Source organism: Cheilinus undulatus, linkage group 12 (genome assembly GCF_018320785.1).
Source record: "Cheilinus undulatus linkage group 12, ASM1832078v1, whole genome shotgun sequence".
NCBI classification, from domain to species: domain Eukaryota; kingdom Metazoa; phylum Chordata; class Actinopteri; order Labriformes; family Labridae; genus Cheilinus; species Cheilinus undulatus.
This window is the reverse complement of record NC_054876.1, coordinates 44,347,230-44,374,126: the sequence shown is the minus strand read 5'-3', so window position 1 is coordinate 44,374,126 and position 26,897 is coordinate 44,347,230. Positions and strand designations below refer to the sequence as shown.

The window sequence follows — 26,897 nt, the reverse complement described above, 5'->3', positions numbered from 1 at the left end:
GCAGAGCCTTTAGTCACAGACATTTGGTTAACTGGTTTAGTTTCATTGTCTGAAGTCATTTAACTTGATTCTCAAAATACATACTAAACAATTTTCATTTTCCTTTTTATTTAGATCCAAAATGCACAAAGCAATCACCAGAAAACACACTCAGAAGTCAGTCCCTTTATTTGTTAAATGCATTATATATTTATTTTTTACCACTAGATGGCAGTCTTGTCCATAAGCAATGTGTTCACTGTTTTCCACTTCATAGCACATCTCACATGAAATTAGAAATGAATGATAAAAGTTTTTTGTCAGTTTTACACAGAGAGCTCTGAGCGTGGGCTCATGTTCACATCAGGAGCAGTCACCGTTCTCATTCACATAATCTGGCTCTTCTGTGCAAAAAAGAGGACAAACAAAGGGTTAGAATTGATCAGAAGTGTTAATGAAAACTTTACATAATTGACAGCAGCTACCCCAAAATAAAATCTTATCCCAACTCCAACAATCATTGATCAATTCAGCTCCAGCATTGTTACACTTTTAAAACAAGCCGTTTACTCTCAGGATATCTGTTATTCACCAATATTTGTTTTCCACTTTGAATTTGTCTCCTTAAAATAAAATGCACCCTTGAATAATGTGAATTACTTCAGTTAAATTCAGTCTCAAATGATTAATCTTTCTTTCACAGATTTAAGTTTTCCTTGTTTTCCTTTTTTATTAACATGCCTTACATTTCTTTGAATTGAGTTGAGGTCTGTAACTAACAGTGATCCACAGCATCTGCTAATTTAGGATTTTTCCTGATCACTTCACCCTTTAAATGTTAAAGTATGAAAAAATGTCCACTACCATCTCCTGGGGCCTATTTTTCCATAATCCAACAAAATGGATTTAATCAAAATGTGACAGAGAATCTTGGACAAGGCAACAAATTGATAATTGATATTGATAATCATCGATTCCTTGAGTAGAAATAGAAATATTTTCAACTGTAAGTTAAAGCCCTGCTGCAGTTTATTTCCTCTGCTCGGGTTAAAAGATACAGAAACACACACAGGATCCACCTTTTAGAGAAATAAACAACAAATTCAACCCTCACCATCCTCCTGCTTTTTCAGGAACTCTGAGTTTTCATAGTCGTCGTCTGGAGAAAAACGGACAAAATGTTTAAACAAAAAGTCCTTTCCTGCTCAATCAGATTTGGATAGCTTATGGAGCCTTTAGTGTCGCTAAACTCAAAGACAAGTGCTCATGTTTTCAGAGCTAGACTGAACGATTTTAGGCTCAGAGTAGTCATTGACCTTTTTATTAAAAGCTGCTAAAAAGTTTTTTTTTTTAAGCATACATACAAAGTGTGGAACAGAGAAAGAGGTAGTTTTGTGCATGCACAGGTAAAGTTTGTACAGGTACAGAGAAACTTGTGCGTAGATAAAGTTCTGTACACACAAAGTTTTATGCGCACACAGAAAGTTCCGCATGTGGGAAGAGAAAGTTACATGCCCACACAACGAAATATCGAATGAATTTTGTACAAAAACAGTTTCATGTGAACAGATTATGCTATGTACATTCCCGTAAAGTTTCGCATGTCCACAGAGAAAGCTTCGCACACTTACCAAGAGTATTATATGTGCACTGAAAGTTTCTTATGGGAACAGGTAAAGTTTTTCAGGATACAGGAATAATTTTGTATGGAAACAGGGAAAGTTTATTTAGGGCACAGGAAAGTTTTTTACAGGAACAGGATGTTTTTTTAGGGTAAAGGAAAGGTTTATTCTGGGAAAAGGGAACATTTTTTAAGGGTTTAGGGAAAAATTTTTAAGGGTACAAGGAGTGTTTTTTGGGAAGGAAGTTTATTCTGGGAAAAGGAAATGTTTTTAAGGGTTCAGGAAAGTTTATGCCAGAAAAAGGGAACATTTTTTAAGGGTACAGGGCAAGTTTGTTTTTTAAGGGTACAGGAAAGTTTATTCCGGAAAAAAAAGGAACATTTTTTAGGGGTACAGGGCAAGTTTTTTAGGGTACAGGGAAAGTTTTTTATGGAAGCACGAAAAGTTTCTTATGGGAACAAGGCAAGTTTTTTAGGGAACAGGGAAAGTTTCGAACAGAAACAGAGAAAGTTTTTTAGAGAACAGGTAAAGTTTCTAACAGAAACAGAGAAAGTTTTTTAGGGAACAGGGAAGTTTTTGGGTTCTGGGTAAGTTTCTTACAGGAACAGAGAAAGTTTCTTACAGGAACAGGTAAAGTTTTAAAGGGCACAGGGAATGTTTATTATAGGAACAGGCTAAGTTTTTTTACGCGACCAGAGAAAGCTTTGTATGCATACAGAGAAATGTTCATGCACTTACGGAGATAATTATATGTGTGGTGGCGTTTCCATGGGCAGCGGCCCTTCTTCATGCAGGGGAGACCTGCAGTCCTGACGCGCTCCAATTAAAGACTCACTGCTTTCCTGTTTGTCACAGGTTTATTGATCTTACTCATATATCGCCCACACTAACTTAAACTTGAGCCCAATTGGGCTTAAAGCAACGAAAATTAACAAAAAAGAGAGCGAGCGGTCCAAAAACAGTATGGCTCTCCGCTGTCTTATTAGCAACTTCTCACACCTGTCCCTCGCTCCTCTATATCATTTCCTGGGAGGAAGGGCACTTTGTAAAACACGTTCAAAGTTAGACTTAAACTTAATTTCATTAATCATTTCAAGGATCTAACATAATATTATTAATAATAATAACAATAATCAAACAAAATAAGTGAAATGGCTCTAATTATATGTGCACAGGAAAAGTTTCGTGTGGGTACAAACAAAGTTTCTTAAGGTTATGAGAAAGTTTCTTTCAGGTTCATAGAAGTTTTGTAAGTACAGAGAGAAAGGTAAATTTGCATTTAGAAAGGTTATTACGCACATAGAGGACAAAGTGCACGAAGGATGTTTCACCAAGTTTTGTGCATGCACAGACAAAGTTTTATATTTGTGCAGTGAAAGTTTTGTACACACAAGGTCTCATGCACACTGGAAGTTTCAGACATGCTTAGAGAAAGTTTGCAACAGTGCAGTAAGTTTCAGACATGCTTAGAGAAAGTTTGCAACGGTGCAGTAAGTTTCAAACACATAGAGTTGTTTGTGTGCAGAGCAGAGTAAGGTTTAGGTGAGCCCACAGACAGAGGCAATGTGTAAAGATAATTTTTCGTACGAGTGCAGAGAAAAGGTTTTGTGGGAATTCTGAGCACACATAGAGAAAGTTTTGGGCACAAAGAAAAATCCGATTAGCTTTTCAACAAAAAAGCAGAAGCAAGCTGAATGAGAGGAGAATGTTTTGACCACAAGAGCAGGAAATTTGAAGAAGCAAGTCAAGATTTGAGAGCAAGCAGACGTTTGAGCACATGGAGGCAGTTCTTAGAGCAAAGGCAGGTTTCTGTGGAAAGTTCGATCTGAGCCCAAAATCTCTCTGAGCGTTAAAATTTGCTCTAAACTTTTGCAACAATGACATGAATAATGTTAAAGCATACCGTCTTTCTGGATGTTTTCGTAGTCGCCTGGATCCAGATTGGAACCTTTGACAACAAAACAGGTGGAGGAAATATCACAATACATTTCAGTTCTTAAAAACTTCTTAAATATTGAGGAACTTGTAGAAATTGTCATCAGTGTTGAAGTTACCAGTCTGTTCGTTCCTCTCATCATTTGCATACACCGCCACCGGGAGTGGAGCTCTGTCAAACACACAAGTAGAATATTTTTATACTTTGTCTTGTTTTAAACCAGGGGGAATCCGTTATTAGCAATCCTTAATTCCTGTTAAAAAGATTTCTAAAATCGCACAGAGATCTTTTGTAAAAACTTACATAGGTTTATAAATGAGTTAATAAAACACATCACTACAGTCAGGGAGTTTTTACCTTTTAGTTTGTTAAATTCAAGCTAAAGTTTTAGGTCCTAAGCTGACTAATATACTAAATTAATGTCATGCAATGTGAAAATGAACATATCAAAAATAGTTAGCATCACACTCTTTTCATTCTGTTAGTCATGAGAATATTAGAAACACCTGAAATACTTACACATACGTATGTTCAGCTGTTCCTGTGAAAGCTGGAGTAAAACAATAACAAACATTAACATCACCAATAGAACAATAATACTGTTAAAATCATATTATTGTTTAACCTTGCAAAGCAGATGGATACGCCAGTTTCCATGTTTCTCACTGGCGAATCCATCTTGCAAAGCTCCCATCTGAACCGTATGGGCCCAGTTAGAGAGTGACAGGACCAATCAGCGACGAGGGGCAGTACTTTCAGGCGTGGTGTAGTCGTGACTAGGGCTGACAGCCTCACGTCCATTGGTCGATTAATTGGTCAATGACCTCATGTCCGACCAAAATCCAATTGGTCGAATAATTGCACGTACTACTTTAATTGGAAGAATCTATTATTTGCAGGGGTGAGCAGTGAGACGTCATGTGTTTTTATTTTTTCAGTTATCTAGTGTCAAGAAATATAATTTACAAAAAGAATTACTATATATGCAACTTCAAATATAATTTACCCGTGCCTTTAAGGGTAATTAATTACAGGTTAAATACCCAGAAAGTCAAAACAATGTCACTAGAACCCTCCCACCTTAGAGGAGAGTAAAGCCCGTGAAGCTCGTTTATACTCCATTTTCCGTTAATTGACAAAATTTAGAAAAAGTCAGCAGTGTGGCAACATTTTGTTAAAAAGGTTTATTATTTAATTACAACATAAGGTGGTATACTGCAAAAATCCTAAGATTTTTAAGGTAATTTTGGGTTCATTTTGAATTTCAATTACCACCTAAATGCCCTGACTACATTGTCATTGATAAGTTTGATGTAGAAATAACAAGAAGGGTTTGTTTGGGGTTTTTTTGGTCCGTCCCACGACCAATCGATTAATTGATGATCTGGTGCGATTTTAGTCGACCAGGTTTTTCTTCGGTTGATGACAGCCCTAGTCGTGACTTTATGCAAGCAGCACCAAGAGGCCAGTGCAATTATGGTTGGAGACATTACCGTGGATGCTGCTAAAGCGTAAGTTTTAAAAAATAACAGCATTGAGTTGTTTCTTTTTTTTCAAAAAACGCCAAAAGTTGTGTATTGACATGTCCTCAGTCACCATGGTTAGCGTTATTTCTTGGTAGCTGTGTAGCACACCTCATTCGCAGCTACGTCACGTGTTTTGTTGCTCTGATTGGCCCATAAAGATGTGACAGATAGAACATTCATCCAATCAGAGCACCAAGTTTTTTTTTTAAATCCTCTGCCTTTTCCCAAACGTTTAGTATTGAAGGTTTTCCAGATGTGTTGGCGTTTCAGGTCAATTATTGTTGGTTACAGTGTAGTTTTGTTAACTTACCATCGATGATATTCATATAGTCTGATGGACCATCAGTTGATTCTGCAAAAGATTTTGATTTTAACTTTATCCTCTTTTGACTCATCATATTCATGTAAATAAGACTAAAATCTGTAAACTCCAAAACAACAAATAAGCTTACCAGCTGTAAATTCCTCAAACTGTTCACCAGTATCACTGAAAAAAAATAAAACAATTTTAGAATTTAAAAACAACTCTTAGACTCACTAACAGAGCTCAGTATCTGTCTTACAGTGTTGTGGGAAGGTATGCCCCCTTCCTGAATTTTTATTTTTGCACGTTTGTCACACTTAAATGTTTCAGATCATCAAACAAATTTTAATATTAGATAAAGATAAAAATACAAAATGCATTTTGAGTGATTTTATTTATTAATCCAAACCTATGTAGCCCTATGTGGACAAAGGCATTGTCTTCCTTGTTAAATCATGACTAACTAGTTATTAACAACATTATCTGCAAAGCTTAATTCAGTTTCACCATCCACACCGAGGCCTGATTACTGCCAGACCTGTTGAATCCAGAAACCCCCTAAATAAAACCTGTCTGACAAAGTGAAGTAGACTAAAAGCAACACAGCATAGCGCCATCAACAGAAATTCAAGTATAGAAAGAAAATCATTGACATCAATCATTCTGGAAAGGGTTACAAAGCCATTTCTAAGGCTTTGAGAGTGAGCAAACCATACTAAGAGCCATTATGCACAAATGGAGAAAACTTGGAGCAGTGATGAGCCTTCCCAGGAGTGTCTGGCCCGGTGTTAATTTTGGCAGCTATCTTTAATTTTACTCTTAGTTTTAGTCTTTAAATGAAATGCATTTTAGTTTTAGTCACATTTTAGTCATTTCTATTCTTTTAGTTTTTGTCTCGTTTTAGTCGATGAAAGCTCAAAACATTTCAGTGTAGTTTTGTCCATAAAAAGTCCTCATATTTTAGTCTTTACTTTTAGTCCAAGCATTTATTCTCTTGTCTAAATCTGGTACCAAATCATGGTAGTGTGTTCTCTGCACCCTGCCAAACCTGGGGTCCCTGCTTTCTACAGCTGAGACACAGAAGAGATACAGATGCATTGTTTTTTGACAGATTTACCCACAGTAGAGAAATATCACAGATTATGAATGTCTGACAAAAACTAAATTATATCTTAGTGTAGTTTTAGTCGTCTTGATGAAAACTAAACTAACTTTTTGTCACTTTTAGTCATCACAGATCTATTTTTGTTAGTCTTAGTCTAGTTTTTGTCATGGAAAAATAGGTCAATGAACATTTTTAGTCATAGTTTTGGTCAACGAAATTAACACTGGTCCGGCCTACCAAAATGACTCCAAGAGAGCAACAACGGCTTATCCAGGAGGTCACAAAAGAGCCCAGAATGACATCCAAAGACCTGCAGGCCTCACTGGCCTCAGTTAAGGTCAGAGTTCATGATTCAACAATCAGAAAAAGACTGGTAAAAAAAAAAAAAAATGGCATAATTGGAGAGTTACAAGACCAAAGTCACTGCTGACCAAAAAGAATAGAAAGTCTCAGCTCACATTTGACAAAAAAACATCCTGATGATCCCCAAGACTTTTGGGAAAATATTCTGACCTTACAAAAGTTGAACCCTTTTGGAAGGTGTGCGTCCCATTACTTCAGGAGTTAAACTAACACAGCATTTCATAAGAACATTATACCAACAGTCAAACATAGTGGTGGTAGTGTGATGGTCCAGAACCAAAAATTCTGCTCACCACCAGAAAATCCTGAAGGAGAATGTCTGGACATCAGTTCATGATCTTAAGCTCAAGAGCACTTGGGTTATGCACCAGAAAAATGATCCAAAACACCCCAGAAAGTCCATCTCTGAATGGCTTAAAAAAAACAAAATGAAGGTTTTGGAGTGGCCTAGTCAAAGTCCAGACTTAAATCAGATTGCTATGCTGTGGCACAACCTTAAACAGGCCTTCATGCTGGAAAACCCTCCAGTGTGGCTGAATTAAAACAATTCTGCATAGAAGAGTGGGCCAAAATTCCTCCACAATGATGTGAAAGACTCATTGACAATTAACACACGCTTGCAGTTGTTGCTGCCAAGGATGGCACAACCTGTTATTACAGGAGGCAATGACTTATTTATTTTTTCAGATAGAACCGCAGGCAGGTTTGGATGGTTTTTTCCCCTTAAAAATAAAAATATCATTAAAAACCATCATTTTTACTGGGCTTATCTTCCAATTTTGAAATTAGTTTGATGATCTGAAACATTAAAGTGTCAAATATGCAAAAATTAAGAAATCAAGAAAGGGTCAATACAGCTTTAAAGTGTCAGTATGGTCTGGACTGATCAAACTAATCAATCGATCAGTGAAGTAAAACATTTGTTCTATATTGTGAAGCCAAAATGATGCTATCAGTTTTGTATTTTAAACACAGGATGTCTGATTTGTGGATTTGTGCTGTAAAGTGTACGTACTCAGGGGTTTTAGTCATCTGATTGGCTCTTGTGACTGGAGAAAAAAAGTTTTTTAAAAGTTAATAAAAGATTTGATTTTAAAACTGAGCAAATAAGAGTAGGCTCACAGACCTGTTTTGGATCGTGTCACAGCAAACCTGCTCCCCGCACGCTGACTGTGAAAAACAACAGTATTTCATAAAAACGAGGAAAAACCTAATTAGCTGCTGCAGCGTCACTACATTCAACAGGCTCTGTAAATACTACCCACCCTAACGCACAGCCCTTATTGGCTCCTACAACTAAGAAATGTAGACAGATGGAGTTATAGGAGCCAAGAGTTCAAATTCAGTATTCTTAAACTATAAAAGTCATGGTTTTGATCAAGCTCTCATATCTAAGGCAAACCAAGAAATCTCTAGAACATGCAATTAAGAAATAATTTCACCTTAAACATAGAAATTTGCCTCCATTATAACCTAAGTTCCAAAAAGTTGGGATGCTGTGTAAAATGTAAATAAAAATAGAGTAAAATGATTTTCAAATATTAAAAACCCACATTTTTATCACAATAGAACGTAAACAATACATCAATGTTGAAACTGAAACATTTTAGCATTTCATGAAAAATATGAACTCATTTTGAATTTGATGGCAGCAACACGTCTCAAAAAAGAAGGGACAGAGTCATGATACCACTGTGTAACATCCTCCCTTCTTTAACAAATGTCAGTGGTAAAGTAAGGAGACCAGCTGCTGGAATTTTGGGAGAGGAATGTTGTCCCATTCTTGTCTGGTATAGGATGCTAGCTGCTCAACGTCCTGGTTCGTCTTTGCTGGATTTTTTAATCTTATGCTACACTAAATGTTCCCACTGGTGAAAATTCTGGACTGCAGCCAGGCCAGTTTATCACTCAGACTCTTCTCCTGTGAAGCCATGCTGTTGTGATGGATGTGGTATGTGGTTTAGCATTGTCTCGCTGAAATAGTCAAGGTCTTTCCTGAAAGAGACGTTGTCTGGATGGGAGCATATGTTGCTCTAAAACTTCTACTTGTCAACATTGATAGTTCCTTTCCAGATGTGTGAGCTGCCCACACCATAGGCACTAATGCGACCCCATACCATCAGAGATGCAGGCTTTAGAACTGAGCCAGGAGAACAAGCTGGATGGTCCGTCTCCTGCAGGACACAACATCCGTGATTTCCAGTTTTGGATAATTTTGACTACAGAACAGTTTTCCATTTTGCCTCAGTCATTTTAAATGAGCTTTGGCCCTGAGAGGACACCTGTGTTTCTGGAGCCTATCCCAGCTGTCATTGGGCAAGAGGCGGGGTACACCCTAGACTGGTCGGCAGTCAAACGCAGGGCTTTATGTACATTTCACAGCGCCCCAGATGTTTTGGAATTAGGGTTGTATTTATAACCTTTTTTTTTTCTTTTTTAAATAAGCTGTTTCTGTCTTTATAGCAGTGTTTTCTAAACTCTGTGTGCTGAGCCCTCCTTTGGCAGAGGAAAATATGTTGACTGTACACATCAGTGCACAAACATAGATGTGTATACACAGAGAAAGCAATCATCTGCAGGTTTGTGGTAAAAGAGTGTCACTCTGTCTTTGAAACCCATCATCATAAAGGTAAAACAGCCGAGGGCCAAGTATGACTCATATTTTCTTGTCTTTGTTTTCGTCGTTGTGATGTCTGGCGTAGATTCATTGTTAGTTCCACTTTGAGAAACGCTGCTTGATAATAAGGAGAACATTTATATTTAACATACTCACAATGTCTGTGGGTTGTAGATTTGATGCTCTTCGTGAATGGTCTCTGCAACAAACACAAAGCAGTGAAATATAAGTGTGATGTCAGTTTTCAGCACCTTGAATGATGTTGCTCCTGGAAGATGCCACTCCTAGTATTGATGATTTAAAAAAGTTAAACCTAGAAACCAAGGAACGTTTGTTTACTATCAGCCCTGCTACATTTTGACAGCTTCTTGGCACAGGAACAGACCTCAGTATCCTCTGAGAAAACCTGCCCCATCACCTGCGGTTAGTTCATTTAAATCCATCTCCCTTATGTACATTAAAAATGAACAGATTTGTACATCATAAAAAATGTATGGTAAATTAAATAAGTAATAGCTCACACCGTGAATAAATCATGATTTACTAAGAGCCTGAGACTTACATGTCCACTGAAGGGACTTCAGCATTAAACATCAGTTTAGACCAATTAATAAACTAAAAACTCATAAAATGTATAAATACATTAATCACCAATATAATCAGCATTTAATAGAGGAAGGTGTTCGTACTTTACCCAGTGATTTTTAACCACTGGGCTGCGGCACACTGCTGTATCGTGAGAGATCGCCAGGTGTGCCATAGGAAATTATTCAATCTTACTTAATAGGTTCAAAAAATATATTATTTAGTCACTGCATATAATGGTTCAGCGCCTGTGCCAGCAATGTGGTAACTGGTTAGAGTAATACTCCTCCATGCCAGTGGGTGGCAGTAGGGAGCGCAGTAATTACCTCATTAATTTAGGACAACAGAACTAGTGATGCATGCTAAACAGTGGCGACGTACGACAGAGTATTAGGGCCACACGAAGAGAAAAAAATATATATATATATATATATATATATATTTGACATTACGAGAATAAAGTCAGAGTATTACGAGATTAAAGTCATAATATTATGAGAAAAAAAATCGTAATTTACGAGAAAAAAGTTGTAATATTACGAGACACTGAAGACACTGAATTTTGGGTTTTCATTATCTGTAAGCCATAATCATCAACATTTCAAGAAATAAAGGCTTGAAATATTTCACTCTATGTGTAATGGGTCTATATATTATATCGGTTTCACTTTCTGAAATGAGTGACAAAAAATATTGAACTTTTTCATGATATTCTAATTTTCTGAGATGTACCTGTAAGTAGCTGAACTGGTAATGTGTCATTTTGTGACATTTTTGGCATTTACCAGCCTCGAAAAGTTGAAAAACACTGCTTTAACTTACCCACAGACATCCTGCACAGCTGTACAGCTTTTTTTTTTTTTTTAAGATGTATTTTGGGGCATTTTAGCACTTTATCTACAGGGGATCGAGTCAGAAACAGGGATGAAAGAGTAAGGGAGGAACACGCAGGAAAAGGAGCCACAGGCTGATTCTTGATTCTTAGAGCTTATATACAACACAATATAACATAATACACAGTATGAAATATTTGCACCATTATATTGTACATCATCAACTGTATTTTTGTTAATATATCTGGTACCACACATTTTTGCTCTGTTTTTTTTTTACATGAATAGTTCTTATTCTAAACTTTTACAATAAATTCCCATCCTAAAGCGTTCCTGTTTTTCCTGTGCCCACAAGGAAAGTCTACAACGCAGGGAAAGAAGAAGGAAAAAGCTCAGAGCAGGCATCGATGACAACAGAGGGACATTGATTAAGTCAGATGAGGCATAAAGGAGGAGCTGGGGAGGAGGAGGGTTTTAAAAGCAGGTTGCAGAGGGAGCAGCCAGCAGGCCAGAGTAGATGAGACATGGTGGCATAGTCAGCAGTAAGCTAAGCGTGAATCAGCGGCAGTCAACTAATGATCAGCTGCAGCCTGTTTCACCTTAAATGTTAGGAGAGCGTAAACTCCGTCGTAAGAACTTATGTTCAAACTAGGCTACGTTTGAACTTAAACACAGCTGGTGCAACCCACAGCAGATGTCATGTGTGAGATCAGCTGATCTCAATGAAATGCCAGTGCTTGACACCATGGACTGCCTGAAGTAAGACTAAATTCTCAATTTTTAGTACACAAAAGTGAAAAATATTGATTTTCATCATGTTATGTTATATTTTAGAATGATTAGGACAGTATGAGAGCAATTAGATTCTAATCTAAATCTAAATTTGTGATTAAAGTTGCTTGAAAATTGTGCAAATACCTGTCTGATAAGCAAAACATTCCTAATGGGGCATACATGGACCCAGTGAACAGTTTTTAAGATTTTAAGAATGTTGGAGACCACTGATATAAGAACAGTTTCAAATAATTTTCCCCAGGCATAAGATCTCACAGAAACTCGTGATCAGATGTGACTTCAGTTAACAAAAAACAAACATGGAGTATGGCAGAAATCTTCAGCTGGCTGAAGTGTATGCTATAGTTGCAGCAAAACAAGGAAAGAATAGGGGTGAAATTCTGGTGGTGAAGTTTTTGTTTGTGAGCTGTGAAAGTACGCAACATCCGGCTAGTGACGCTAATAAAAATTTGTTGAATTATGAGGAGCCACTATACCTGTCCACAGGGCTGTGCACCTCAGCTTTGAACCCATAGATTGGAATCTGCTGTGGCGGATAAATTCTACTACAGTTGAAACCAGAAGTTTACATACACTATATAAAAAGGCACAATACCTTTTTTTTCTCACTGTCTAACATTTAATCAGATTAAACTTTTCCTGTTTTTGGTCAGTTAGGATTACCAAAATTGTTTCTATTTACTAAATGCCAGAATAATGAGAGAGATCATTTTATAGACATTATTTAAATTATTTTCTTGAGAGTCAGAAGTTTACATACGCTAAGATTACTATGCCTTTAAAAAAATTGGGAAAGCCCAGATGATGATGTCATGTCTTTGGAAGCCTCTGATAGGTTTATTGACAACATTTGAGTTAATTAGAGGCACACCTGTAGATGTATTTTAAGGCACACCTGAAACACACTGCTTCTTTGTGTAACATCATGGGAAAATCAAAAGAAATCAGCCAAGATATCAGGAAGAGAATTGTGGACTTGCACAAGTCTGGTTCATCCTTGGGTGTCATTTCCAGAGGCCTGAAGGTGCCACGTTCATCTGTTCAAACAACTATACGCAAGTATAAACACCATGGGGATGTCCAGCCATCATACCGCTCAGGAAGGAGACGGGTTCTGTGTCCCAGAGATGAACGTGCTTTGGTCCGAAAAGTGCATCTCAACCCAAGAACAAAAGCAAAAGACCTTGTGAAGATGCTGGCTGAAGCTGGTAAGAGTGTGTCATTATCAACAGTCAAACGAGTCCTGTACCCACATGGGCTGAAAGGCCACTCTCCCAGGAAGAAGCCATTACTCCAAAAGAAACATAAGAAAGCCAGATTACAGTTTGCAAATGCACGCAGGGACAAAGACTTTAATTTTTGGAGACATGTTCTGTGGTCTGACGAAACTAAAATTGAACTTTTTGGCCATAATGACCATTGTTACATTTGGAGAAAAAAGGGGGAAGCTTGCAAGCCTGAGAACACCATCCCAACTGTGAAACAAGGGGGTGGCAGCATCATGTTATGGGGTTGTTTTGCTGCAGGAGGGACTGGTGCACTTCACAAAATAGATGGCATCATTAGGAAAGAACATTATGTGGAAATACTGAAGCAACATCTCAAGACATCAGCCAGGAAGTTCAAGCTTGGGCGCAAATGGGTTTTCCAAATGGACAATGACCCTAAGCATACTGCCAAACTGGTTACAAAGTGGCTTAAGGATAACAAAGTCAATGTTTTGGAGTGGCCATCACAAAGCCCTAATCTCAATCCCATTGAAAATCTATGGGCAGAGCTGAAAAGGCATGTGCGAGCAAGGCGGCCCACAAACTTGGCTCAGTTACACCAGTTCTGCCAGGAGGAAGGGGCCAAAATTCCTGCAAGCTATTGTGAGAAGCTTGTAGAAGCATATCCAAAACATTTGCCCCAAGTCATACAGTTTAAAGGCAATGCTACCAAATACTAATGAAATGTATGTAAACTTCTGACTCTCAAGAAAATTATAAAAAAAAATGTCTAAAAAATGATCTCTCTCATTATTCTGGCATTTAGCAAATAGAAATAATTTTGGTAATCCTAATTGACCAAAAACAGAAAAAGTTTAATCTGATTTGATGTTAGACGGTGAGAAAAAAAAGTTTATGTGCCTTTTTATATAGTGTATGTAAACTTCTGGTTTCAACTGTAAGTACCTTCTAGGGATTCCCAAACCTTTTAGTCCATGAGCCCCCAAAAAGAAAACAGAAACCCCTGGAAAAAGTTATATTTCTGTATATTTTTTCCGGTTGTAGTTGAACTTACTTGGTTTCTTTTTGCATCTCACACAGAAAAGAGCGAGCAGACTCAGCGACAGCACTGACACAACAGTCAGGACTGCAGACAGCACACTGGAGTTTCCTATCATACCTGAAACGAAACACAAAAGACACAAACGTTAACTTTAGGTAGACCTCAAAGTCTTCAGTAATCAAACCAAATGTAAAAATGTCTTTATTAGACATGCAAACAGAGCTGAGATTGTACCGTGAGGTTTTCTGGTCAACAATCAGCAGTTGTTCAGACCGTCATGGCTCAAGCTGCTGTTTTATTCTTAACATATAGACAAAGAGAACCAGAGGATGTGGTTGGCCGTAGCAAAACTGAAACAAAGGGCTAAAGCCTGCGCTCAGGTACGGAGGCATTTAGAGGAATAGCATGCACCAAATAGAGAAGTAAAATATTTTAGACAAGAACCTTAACCACACCTTTAAAATAGTCTTTAAGTCACTGGCATCTGTTTATATTTGACACAGGAGCTGCTTTTATAAAGGTGTTTGAGACGTTCTGGTCTGTTATAGAGTCAGATGTTTAATTTGGAAAGTTGAATGCGAGCAAATGTAACATTCAGTGTTTAAAGTTCAAGAGTGACCCCACCCTCGACTGTTACCTTGCATATTTGGTCAGTGTATTTGAAATAAGCCAAACAGAAAGAGAAGAAACCCTCTTTGAATTTTTTGATACTGAGTTTAAGAAGTAAATCCACATAGAACTAGAAACTGGCAGTTATCTGCCTTTGTAAGATAGGTCTACACATCTGGCAGACAGTGAAAGTACAGTGGTTTGTCAAGCAGCAACATGATATTGTATGTGGTACTGAAACCTCAAAATTAGAGGCGGCTGTGGCCTTTGACTTTCAAAATGCAACCGTCAGTTCATCTGAAACAAGACTAGGTTAAAACCTAGTACATTGCTGACTGCAGCTATCTGGTATGCCTGTTGAAATGCCTGAGTGAACTGTGTGTTATGGCAGAGTAATTAGTTTTTGGGATGTGTAATTACGCTGTCCCTAATGTCTGTGGGTTCAGAACTGAAGGACCCTTAAAGGGATACTTCAACATTTTGGCAAATTTGCCCATTGCCATAATCCCTATAGTCTTAGTAATAGGTTTGTTACCTTTAGTTGTCCGTGCAAGTTATTCTTAGATCGATGGTGCAGAGATAGGAGCTGCTCAGCTAACACTATGGTGTCTTATGGCATTCCGGCTTTCCCTCATCAACCTCATCAAATGCACAATCCAACAACTCCAAAACGCTCTCATGGACAAGTTGTGACCTGTACATTCACCACACTATGAAATAATAATGGAACTTTACGATACGGAGATGTTTTAAAGTTAATACAAAGCCGGAACTACACTCCAGACATGGCTGCTGCACTGTGTCATTCCGCCCAGTGGTTTACTCAAGAAATAGTTCAGAGTATTTGCTGCTTGTGTCGTAATGTTACATAATTATACTTTATTATTTCATAGCATGGTGAATGTGCAGGTCACAACTTGTCCATGAGAGCGTTTTGGAGTTGTTGGATTGTGTATTTGATGAGGTTGATGAGGGAAAGCTGGAATACTGTAAGACTCCATTGAGCTGGCACAGCAGCTCTGAACTCGGCAGCGCCGATCTAAGAATAGCTTGCACGGACAACTAAAGGTAACGAACCTATTACTAAGACTATAGGGATTATGGCAATGGGCAAATTTGCCAAAATGTTGAAGTATCCCTTTAAAGTTTACAACATAAAGCCCTGTCAGCAGGAAACAGCAAACCTGACACGCCAGATTGACTGAATATATTTCACAATCCTTGGAGAAAGCTCCCAAAGAAAGCATTTGGGAGGGGCAGGAATTTTCTGAAAATCTTCAGAAGGTGGTTGGAGGAACATTTTGTCTGTCAAATTCAAGATGGACATCAGAGTGGCAAATGACATTTTGCACATACGCTACTCTTATGCAGGCCACCATTGCCTTAGATCCTTAGTGGCATTGCTTCATATAAAATTGATACCAAAGCTGTTGGGAGACGTGCAATAACAACTTCTCTGCCAAGACAAGCTTTCAGTGTGATTCTTTGCAGTCCAGTTCCGATTAAACTGCCGCTTTCCTACAGCTACATATGAGCTAACGGCTACCACAGCAGCAGCCCTAGATACACTGGAAAACCCCATCATAATGATCAAAAACCCGTGCAACAGAGTGGGAAAAGAGCAAAAACATCTTTTCTGTCACAAAAATCTTTCTGTTTTCCCCCCTGCCCTTGTTTTAATAGAGACGTTGTCCAGTCCTGACCAAACCGCTGCTGTGGCTAAGTCCAAGCTAATCATTCCACTAGCAGCCATTGTGTACAACCACTCGCAACAACTAACACTTTCCCCATAACAATCTCATTGTCATGCCAAAGCAGGTCAGCAGAAGACCAAAAACACCTTTTTTATCACGGAAAGCTTTCGGTGTCGCGCACAGTGCTTGTTCTAATAAAGAAATGTCCAGTTCTGACGTGCCACTGTGGCTAATTCTGAGCTAAACATTCCACTAGCAGCCATTGCACATAAGCATTCACATAAGAAGTAACCCTTTCCCTGTAACTATCACAAAGTCATGCCAAAGCAGGTTGTCAGTAGGGCAAAAACACCTTTCAAAACATGAAAAGCTTTTAGAGTTGTTTTTGTTCTGCAGTGGAGGCAGCCATTACCGATGGCTTTCAGTACAACTGAATCCTGCTTATGGCCTGACTCTGTGTGTATGGATCTGAAAGTAGAGTCAGTCAGTCACATACAGACCCATATGTAGGGCTGACTTCAGCGGTCAGCGAAAAAACAGATTACAAAACCTTTAATAAAGCCAAGTAAACAGTTTATAGGGAAAAAAAACATGCTCCATAAAAACATTCTAATGCAGCTAAGGTAGCTAGGACTAAAGCTGATGAAAATACATTAGCTACATAAGCTACCAAGGTAACGTAGCTTACATAGCTAACATTGCTGAAGCTAAAAAAGCTACATTAGCTGTCTCACCAATGTAGTTTATGTAGATTACATAGCAAACTAACCCGAGGCCAATGAAGCTAGGCTAGCCATGTTACCTACATAGGTAAGCTAGCTTATGTAGGTAGTGTTGCTGAAGCTAACAATGCTACATTAGCTATATAACCTACATAGGTAACAAAGCTTATAAAGCTAATGCTGCTGAAGCTAACAAAGCTATGTTAGCTACGACCCCAATATAGGTGATGTAGCGGTTATTAGGTTATTGAGAAGAGGCACTGAACATCTCCTAGAGTTTAGTTTAATCCATCATCAAGAAATGGAGGGAATATGTCACATGTGTAAACCTGCCTAGATCAGACTGTCCTCACAAAAGCAGTCTAGTGAGAGAGGCCACCATGACACCTATGACTACTCTGAAGGAGTTCCAAGCTTCAGCAGCTGAGATGGAGAGACTCTGTAGATAACAACTGTTGGCCGGGTTCTTCACCAGTCAAAGCTTTATGGGAGAGTGGCAAAGAGAAAGACACTGTTGAAGAAAAGTCCTATAAAATCTCACTAAAGTTCACCAAAAGGCATGTGGGAGACTCTATGCTCAAGTGGAGGAAAATTCTTTGGTATGACAACACTAAAATGGAGCTTTTAGGCAGTCAGACAAGACACTAAACACTGCACATCACCACAAACACACTGTGAAGCACAGAGGTAGCAGCATCATGCTGTGGGGAGGCTTCTCAGCAGATGGCCCTGGAAGGCTTGTAAAGTTAGAAGGTAAAATTAATGCGTAAAATATAAGAAAATCCTGGAGGACAATCTTATTCAGTCTGCAAAAGAAGATTTATTTTCCAGCAAGACAATGACCTGCATACAGCAAAAGCTTCACAGAAATGGTTTAAAGTGTAACTGTGCTGAACATGTCTCAGTCCTGCCACACATTCAGGTCTCTGATTTCCACTCTGAATGTGGCTGGAGTTGTTTTGAAACTCGGTGTGGTTTTAGTTTTATGTCTTGTGTCATGATTTTACTGGAAAGTAAACGTTTCCTTGGTTGAACTTCTCAGTTACCCTCAAGCACATCATCCTCTGTAATTTTTCTCTTTTCCTCCTGCAGATAAACATGGCTTCATACATCATTATAACTGCAGGGAGACGCTGATGTGGCTTAACCAAAGGGGCAATAAAGTTTGTGATTAATGATTTTTTTTTTCTTTGAAATAATGCACTAATTATGGACCTTAATCAACACGATTAATGCACTAATGCATTAATGCTGACAGACCCAAAGAACAGAAAAGTTTGATCAAGAGTATCTGCCATCAGATACTTCTTCTATCACAAAAGAAATCAAAAATGTTGATTTTTGACCAAATACAATAGAAAACATGTCATGCAAATGCGGTACAATGGCAATAAATTTGATGTAAAAGAGCAAAATTATTTTACACAATATGCGTCAATGTAAATATGCATAATAAGCACAATAGCTAAATTTCATCTGTTCTGAGGCAAGCAATCACATTAAAAACATGAACAGATTTAAAATTACAGGGCACAGTTTATGAGACAGTACACAGAAATACGCACTTAATCAAACAGGATGACACAATTTATGCACAACAAACAACACACACACATACGGAAATCTATTTAAATACAGGATACACCAAAGCACTCTGCAGTCAGCATCATGATAATAATACAACAAACTTTACTTATATAGCGCTTTTTAAAACACGCAAAGTGCTTCACAAATCGTAAAAGTGCCAAAAATAACAAATATACCCACAATAAATAACACAACCAACATAGGTTCAATTACAAACACAAGTACATACACAAATAAAACCGCTAAGGTATAAAAATTAGATTTTTAGCAGCTTTTTAAAAGAAACTACAGATTCAGCAGGAAGGCTGTTCCAAAGTTTAGGGGGCGGCCATTTCAAAAGCATAAACTCTGGATTTAAAATATGAACAAGGGACTGCCAGAAGACCCTGATCAGATGATCAGACCTGGTGACTGCTAGAATTACGGCTCAGTAATTCACTTTTATATGTAGGAGCTTGGCCGTGCAGGGCCTTGTATGTAATTAATACAATTTGGAACTTGATCCTTAAAGTTACTGGAAGCCAATGCAGAGATGCAAGAACCGGAGTGATGTGCAAATGATGACTAGTGTGTGTTAATAACCTAGCTGCTGCATTTTGTACAGAGTGAAGGCGTGAAATGAAAGACTGAGCGATGCCAGAGATGAGAAGTTTACAATAATCTAACCAGGAAAAACACAGAGCGTGGATTAATTTCAGTATGTTTTGCTGTTGGTATGGGTTTAATTTTTGTGATATTTCTAAGCTGAAAGAAGGAAGACTGGACTAGTTTAGTTACCTGAGTCAGAGTTTAAAATTTATTTATTTATTTATTTAACCTTTATTTAACCAGGATTTATTCCCATTGAGATATAAAAATCTCTTTTACAAGGGAGTCCTGGACAAGACAGCAGCATGATAAGTTTCACATATATGACATTAAAACAGGACTTAGAACATAGGTTACTTAAATTAACAAATCAGCAGCTTTCAGCAGAAAAACGTGCACACACTGGTTCAAATGTTCCCTAACTCTAGTTTTGAAATCTCCTAAACTAACACAACGCTCAAGTTTAAGATGACCCTGTAACTCTGACCAAGACGATGGAGCAAAAACATTAAACGCTCTTTGACCAAAGACAGAGCGAGTGCGAGGAATATCATACATGATGAGTCCATGAGAACAAAGATTAAAGCTACTGGAGTCAGTAAGGAACAAAGATAAGAAGGTAATTCATGTAAAACAGCCTTATAAAGAAAGGTTTACCAATGTGCCATCCTTCTATTGTATAAGGACGACCAACGAAGTTTCTCATATAGAACACAATGATGGGTCTGAAAACCCAGATCAGTGATAAATCGCAAGGCAGCATGGTAGACTGAGTCCAACAATTTCAGAGAGGATGAGGTAGCATGCATGTAAAGAACATCACCATAATCCATTACAGACAGAAATGTTGCTTGAACGAGTCTCTTCCTTGCAACAAAAGAAAAACAACGTTTGTTTCGATAGAAGAAACCCAGTTTCACCCTCAGTTTCTTTACAAGACAATCAATATGATGGTTAAAAGACAGATTCTCTTCTAACAAAAAGCCGAGGTACTTCTATATTTCAACACATTCAATTGCCTCATTGTTTAAGGAAAAAATCTGAGCGCTGCCTTGGACTTGTGATTTAGACCGTGAGAAGCACATCATTTTGGTCTTGTTGAGTCTTAGGTCACAGAGGTTTCTCTGGACAACATTAAAGGCCGCCTGTAGTCTGTCAGTCACACTTTCAAAGGAAGAGGACGATGCATACATGACTGTATCGTCTGCATAGAAATGAAACTGCCTCAGTAACATTCACACAACTTGTTTATGTAAATAATAAATAAAATTGGGCCCAATATTGATCCTTCTGGGACACCATTTTGAACATTTAGAAAGCTAGATAACTGACCATCAGATTTAACGCTTTGTCTTCTACCACTTAAATAATTTACAAACCATTTCAGTGCTGCTGGGGAGAACCCAATATCAGCCAGCTTCTGTAATAGGACAGAGTGGTTAACGGTATCAAAGACCTTTGATAAATCTAGTAAAAGTGCAACACAATGTTCTTTAGAGTCAATGGCATTTATATCATTTAACACCTTTGTAGCAGCAGTGACTGTATTGTGTTTCTTTCTGAATCCAGACTTTAAAATGCCATTTTGTAACAGAAATCCCTTTAACTGGTTATAGATCAACCCTTCAAGCACTTTTGCTAAAACTGACAGTTTAGAAATTGGTCTATAGTTATTTGGGCTAGAGGGATCACCAGCTTTCAAAACTGGAGTGACAAAAGCAGCTTTCCAAATCTCTGGTATTGTACCATTTTCCAGTGTCAGGTTGAAAATATAAGTCAAAGGCTCAGAAACAATTTCAGCAGCAATTTTTTAAAAGTATGGGTCTAGGCCATCAGGACCAGCTGATTTCTTAAGATCCAGCATTTTTAATTCATTAAAAACATCATTAACATTAAAAGGAATTAAATTAAAATCTAAATTAAGAGACCCATCTCCAGAATTTGAAGAGGTTTCAGGGAGATGCTGGTGTTTTTGGCTGTCAAAAAGCAGGCCAGAGGACACTAAATGTTCATTTAACACATTGAGAATTTTCTTTTTGTCTGTTATGGTCTCAGTTCCTAGCTTTATCATCTGTGGCAGGACAGAATTTTGTCCAGCAGCAGAGGTCAAGCTCTGAACTGTCCTCCAAAACTTAGAGGAATCAGATACATTTTCAGTCATCTGATTTACATAAAACTCAGATTTAGCTTTGCAGATAAAAGGGTACATTTATTTCTTAATTGTCTAAAATATGTCCAGTCTGACTCAGATTTAGATTTTCTTGCAGCTGCCCACGCAACATTTCGTTTATGAACGAGATAAGAGAGTTTATCTGAGAACCAGGGGTTGTCACGCCCTTTAACCCTAAATTTCCTGAGAGGAGCATGCTTATTAACAACGGCTAAGAATAATGATTTAAAATAAGAGAAAGCCATGTCAGGATCAGGAATCAAATATACCTTCTCCCAGTCACATAAATAAAGATCATAGAAAAAAGCTTGCTCACAGAAATGTTTAAAATATCGCTTGATTAAATACGTGGCGTATGCTTTGGAAGCTTTGTGTTTCTCACAGCAGCAATTACGCAGTGATCGCTGACGTCATTCGCAAAAACAGCAGTGGCTTCAAATTTGTGAGGAGCGTTTGTCAGGATTAAATCAATAAGCGTAGATTTGTCAGGTTGTTTCAGGTTTGGTCTCGTAGGAGACTTTACAATTTGAGTTAAATTTGCAGAGATGCAAAAACATTTAAAATGATCGGATACAACACTGAGATTCTTGGCACTTGATATTGGCGGCCAGGGCTCCCATGTTGTGGCTGACCTTATAAAAATTGTCGGGGCCGATTACAAGAATGTCAGTTTTATCCGGGTTGAGATTGAGAAAACTTTGAGACGTCCAGTTAACGGAGGAAAGACGGTTGTGGAATACAGAGAGATTATTGAGGTGATTAGGTTTAAATGAAAAATAAAGCTGAGTATCATCAGCGTATGGCCTACGTGATCAGTAGTGTTAAAGGCAGCTGAATGGTCTAATAGAACCAAGATCATAAGAGGACTCGCATTATGAATGAGAGCATGACTGGTTTATTTTTAACCATTTGAGTTTCTTTATAAACATTACATAGTTGCCACAATCTCTGATGTGTGTTGGTAATCTGTTCCATGAGTGTGCGCCTGTAATAGGTGCCACCTTCTGACTACTTTCTGTTCTGTGCCAGTGTAAAAATGTTCGTCAACAGACTTTTTTCAATGACAAAGACTAGACTAAGACTGACAAAAATAGATCTGTGATGACTAAAACTGACAAAAAGTTAGTTTAGTTTTCATCAAGATGACTCAATCTAGACTAAAATGTAATGTACTTTTTGTCAGACATTCAAAATCCATGGTAGTTCTCCAGTGTGGGTAAATCTGTGTGTATTCTACCTCTTAGCTGTAGAAAGCAGGGACCCCAGGTTTGACAGGGTGCATAGACAACACAACCAAGATTTGGTATCAGATTTAGGCAAGAGAATAAATGCTTGGTCTAAAAGTAGACTAAAATGTGAGGACTTTTTATGGACAAAACTAGACTGAAATGTTTTAGAGTTTTTGTCAACTGAAACTAAAAAGGGTAGAAATGACTTAAATGGAACTAAACCTAAAAGACATTTAATCTAAAGACAAAGACTAAAATGAAAAATCGCCGTCAACATTAACACTGTTCTGTGCCTCGGTACATTGCGTTCTCCTCTGGTTTGTGCTCTGGTATTTATTCTGTTATTGTTCTTTATTTGAATAAAATCATAAATGGTGGGGGCAAGCCTGTTTAAAACTTTCAAGATAAGACAGACAACAGTTTATGTTTGGTAACTGTCAAAGTTTAAAATACTAAACTTCTTACTAATGATACTGCGGTCACGGAAATTAAACGATTTCCTGTCCAGGATTTTGACCATCTTTTTAAAGAGAGATATGAAGGGTTTTATTGTTCTTGCTGTGGTCATGGTCTTTAATAAAAGTCGAATTTGAGTCAGAAATTACACCAAGATGTTTGCATTTTTCCATGAGGATGAATGAGTTCAAATGAAGTTTGCAGGAATAATCAGACACAGAATCCAGTGAGACTTTGTCCTATCATGCTCTGAAACTGGGTCCAGATTGGATTAAGTTTAATCTACAAAGACACTCCACAGTAGGCTTAGCCCAAATAAAAAATACACAAGAGTTAAACTATTTGTACAGAGGGCTAATAGCTTATTGTTAAAATAAATCAGAGTAATAAGGTGCGTTTTTATTTATCTCTATTGTGAAAAAAACACACCAGGTAATCATCCGCTGTAAGTCAAACATCCGACTATGTTCAATATCTTACCATTGCAAATTGAGCATTTAAGTGACAAACAGACGTACACGTGGCTTTTATTATAATTGCTTTAAGTTATTAACAGTACCTTGAGGGTATAAGTCAAAGGAAATGTAGAAAAAACAATCAAATAAGAAATTCCTCCACATTACCTTTGAAATTAACTTTGTTTTTGCTGCAGACTTCAGAGCAATGGCAAGGAAATAGAATGAGAAGAACGGCAACGTTTTGGATAAGAAGAAATCGCTCATAAATTACAAAAAGTTACTGCGGGGAGAAAAAAAATAGTTTAATTACTTAAAAAATGTAATTAAATTACATAGTTTATCTCTTATGTTGCCATGGAGACTGATCAAATTTGCATAAAAAGTATTAATAAGCTGATGTTTATACCAAGGTAGGCTCTAAGCCAGGTTCAGTTTGGAATTAAAAGGCAAATTTGTGTAAGAAATAAACAATTGACACTCCAATAAAGCTGGAATGGAAAGATCCTTTAAAAAATAAATACATAATTTTTTATTTTTTAACTCTTAGAATCACCTCTAAGGACTTAACTGTCTATTAAAGTTAACAGGGATGCTTGTTTTAGCTTGTTAGGGCAAAGAAAATGTTAAAATGGTTTCAGTAAGGTTGTTTAGTTTAATCTACAGCTGTAAATCATGTTTAAATGTTTGAAATGTGCAGTCTTTGAGTCATAACTGAAAACAACACTAAAAAATGACCATAATCATGCCCCTAAGCAGAAGTATGCTGTCTCTTATTATGTCATAATTATGCAAAGTATGAGTTCTATTTTTGATGACTACTTCTTTTACAGTAATAGTGACTCTCAGCTGCTTGTTTCTGGGTATCTGTGTTGACAGAGACAACAATCCTTGAAAATAAAACTGTGCTAAAAGTTTTCCTTCCTCAAACACTCACACAATTTACAGTTATTTGTTCCTTCAGCTCATGTTACAGTCATGACTTTTTAAATGCCCCTCAGATAGCGTCCTATGAACAAATGCTTTTTCAGATAAATCAGTCATTACTTACAGTTAATCTGATGCTTCATCTCACAAACAGACAACCTTTTATCAGAAATGTTTCTGTGTTTTACCTTCAGTGGTCCGTCTGTCCTCATTCTTCTTCAGTTTTTTGACAAAGGCAGCAGAAAGCGCTGTGCTTCCTCTTTCAACAGCCCACCACATCCGGCACGCTAAGACCTCCCTGAGATACACATCTACAGCCTCTGTGGTTAGAGATGGACATGTAAACATCTCCTTCATCTGCTGCAGATGCTTGATGCTTTGTTCACACTGTAGTGCTCTAGTTTCTCTGTGGCTGCATGGGGAAGGTGTGAGAGAGGGCAGAGGTCCACTTTAACACGAACTATCTTCACATGAGCATAAAATAAAACCTCATCAGAAAAGAATATTCTGCACCAGAAAGCCAAACTCAGTCACTGGAAGGCTTGTGTGTTTATTTAAAACTGATTTACCCTGTTAAAAACAAGCCCCCCATATAATATAAATGCCTGGATTCATTATAAATCAACAAGTCAAATTCAAATAAAAACAAAACAAAAACAGAGCACAATTATAACACAAACTCAGATAAATAAACTCGTCCAACATAAGTAAGTAAATGTGTTCAGGGTCAATAAATTACATTTCTATTTAAAGTGGAATAAGTTGATATGAACAGTTAACACCAATGTTTTTTCAATGAATCTCATCCAACAAACAAGCCAAGCCAAGGATGACATTAGGGTTAAAACACAGGAGATGGTTCTGTTTTGTTGCTGGGATTAATGGGAATCTTTGTATATTGATAAGAACAACCCATCCGAGTACTTCGCCCAGATAATACCAGCCTGACCCTGTAATTTAAGTTATTAAGAGCCCAAATCCAATGACCAGTGAGTTAAAGATAAAAAGGATGACTTTATAAACAGAGATTGGCATCGTCATGTTGTTTAAAAGTAAAAAAAAAAACAGAGATAGTTGTAGGCCTGTATTAGTCTCTTCAGTCTCTCTCAAACTGAACAATCGGCCCCATGTTGTGAGCAGAGATAGTTGTGATGTCATAAACTGACATCACATACCTTAATTGTGCGTCTGTTGAACTGAAAAAAAAAAAAGGAAAATACATTAGTGAATGTGCATTTGCATTTACACCGACCAATCAGAACTGGATTTTAAGCTCAAGCGCACCCAAGCACTAGGGGCCCAGGCCCCTAATGTAAAAGTCCCTTATTCTTAGAATTTGCTGTGGGCCGGTTAGGATGCACCATGGACTTCAGTTGGACCACGGACCACTGTTAGGACACCCCTGCTGTAGGCTAATAAATATAAACTAAAATGCTTTATTAAGAATCTATTTTATTTTTATTTCTACTGCCATTTCAGGATGTTTTATGCACACACCTTATAATAGTTTTTTGCAAACTACAGAAGCCCTGAAGGGACAAGCATCCATATTGTATTCCACTGCTTTCCCATGATAGCAAATAGGGCTGGGCAGTTAATCAAAAACTAGATTAAATCGCAATATGGCCTGCTGTAATTTTCAAATCACAAAAAGTGCAATATGTCTTTAACCTGAACTTTGTGTCAAAATACCAGTTTTTTTTTTTTTTTTTTTTTTTTTGCAACACAGATGTTATGCATGACATATCATGCAATCATTCAGGTGCAATTTTTAAAGAGTAGTCTACAAAAAAATCCTACTCCTTCATTTTTGTACTTTCTTCATATTAAATATAAGAATGACAAAAACCCTTCAATGTAATAATTCATATCAATTTGTCACAGGAGTCAAAATCATCAGAATTAGACACTTTAAAAAAATTGTTCAACCCTTGTTTAGGAATAAAAGAAAGTTAAGGAATAATCACATATCAAATCACAATTGCAATATTGGGGGAAAAATCACAATTTGATTATCTTCCAAAATCATTCAGCCCTATTAGCCGGTAAATATTGTTTTTTGTTTGTTTGTTTGTTTGTTTGTTTGTTTTGAAGTATCGACAACACTGGTTTTCCAATGATATCGAATTAATTTTTTTAACATCAAAACAATGATAAAAGACTAATCATAATGAAAAAACAAGCCTTGTTTTCCAGAAATTACAAACAGATAAGTCCAGATCCTGAGAAAAATACCTAAATTTGATTATTATGCCAGAAAAATTGAGTAAAATAAAAATAAATGTATGAGTTGATGTCCTCTTGGGGCTTCTGCAGCATACAAAGACTTTGTCCAATAAATCACAAATATTCAGAACATATGCAGAAGTTAAAACTAAATCTGTGGACTTTGTATTGGGCTTTGTTTTATGTTAATGAGGGGAACAATAGATTCATTTTCCTTCTTTTACGTTTTCTTTTTAAATCACAATTGCTTAATATTATCATTTGATAATAAAGGGTTGAGTGTTTTTCAAAGTTACCA

The 26,897-nt window shown here is 37.3% G+C and overlaps 1 protein-coding gene across 1 annotated transcript; it reads right to left on the bottom strand.

Moving 5' to 3' along the window:
- Positions 1-150: 150 nt before the first annotated feature.
- Positions 151-24,652, bottom strand: si:dkey-183i3.6 (LAT2 domain-containing protein). The gene is made up of 12 exons (XM_041800885.1): positions 24,562-24,652; positions 13,949-14,053; positions 9,609-9,651; positions 7,962-8,005; positions 7,851-7,884; positions 5,516-5,550; positions 5,374-5,415; positions 4,057-4,087; positions 3,656-3,708; positions 3,505-3,549; positions 1,094-1,138; positions 151-383 (listed from the first exon to the last, which is right to left on the bottom strand). The coding sequence occupies exons 1-12, from the start codon at positions 24,650-24,652 to the stop codon at positions 343-345; spliced, it is 609 nt and encodes a 202-aa protein (XP_041656819.1). The 3' UTR covers positions 151-342.
- Between the last annotated feature and the right edge of the window lie 2,245 nt (positions 24,653-26,897).

What these genes read in the sequence shown, in the direction of transcription:
- si:dkey-183i3.6 (XM_041800885.1), bottom strand. Translation starts at nt 24,652, where the DNA reads ATGTGGTGGGCTGTTGAAAGAGGAAGCACAGCGCTTTCTGCTGCCTTT. An exon ending in GAGATGCAAAAAGAAACCAA is followed by an intron (nt 9,652 to 13,948) that starts GTAAGTTCAACT and finishes TGTTTGTTGCAG; the next exon opens with AGACCATTCACGAAGAGCAT. An exon ending in ATCTACAACCCACAGACATT is followed by an intron (nt 8,006 to 9,608) that starts GTGAGTATGTTA and finishes TGTTTTTCACAG; the next exon opens with TCAGCGTGCGGGGAGCAGGT.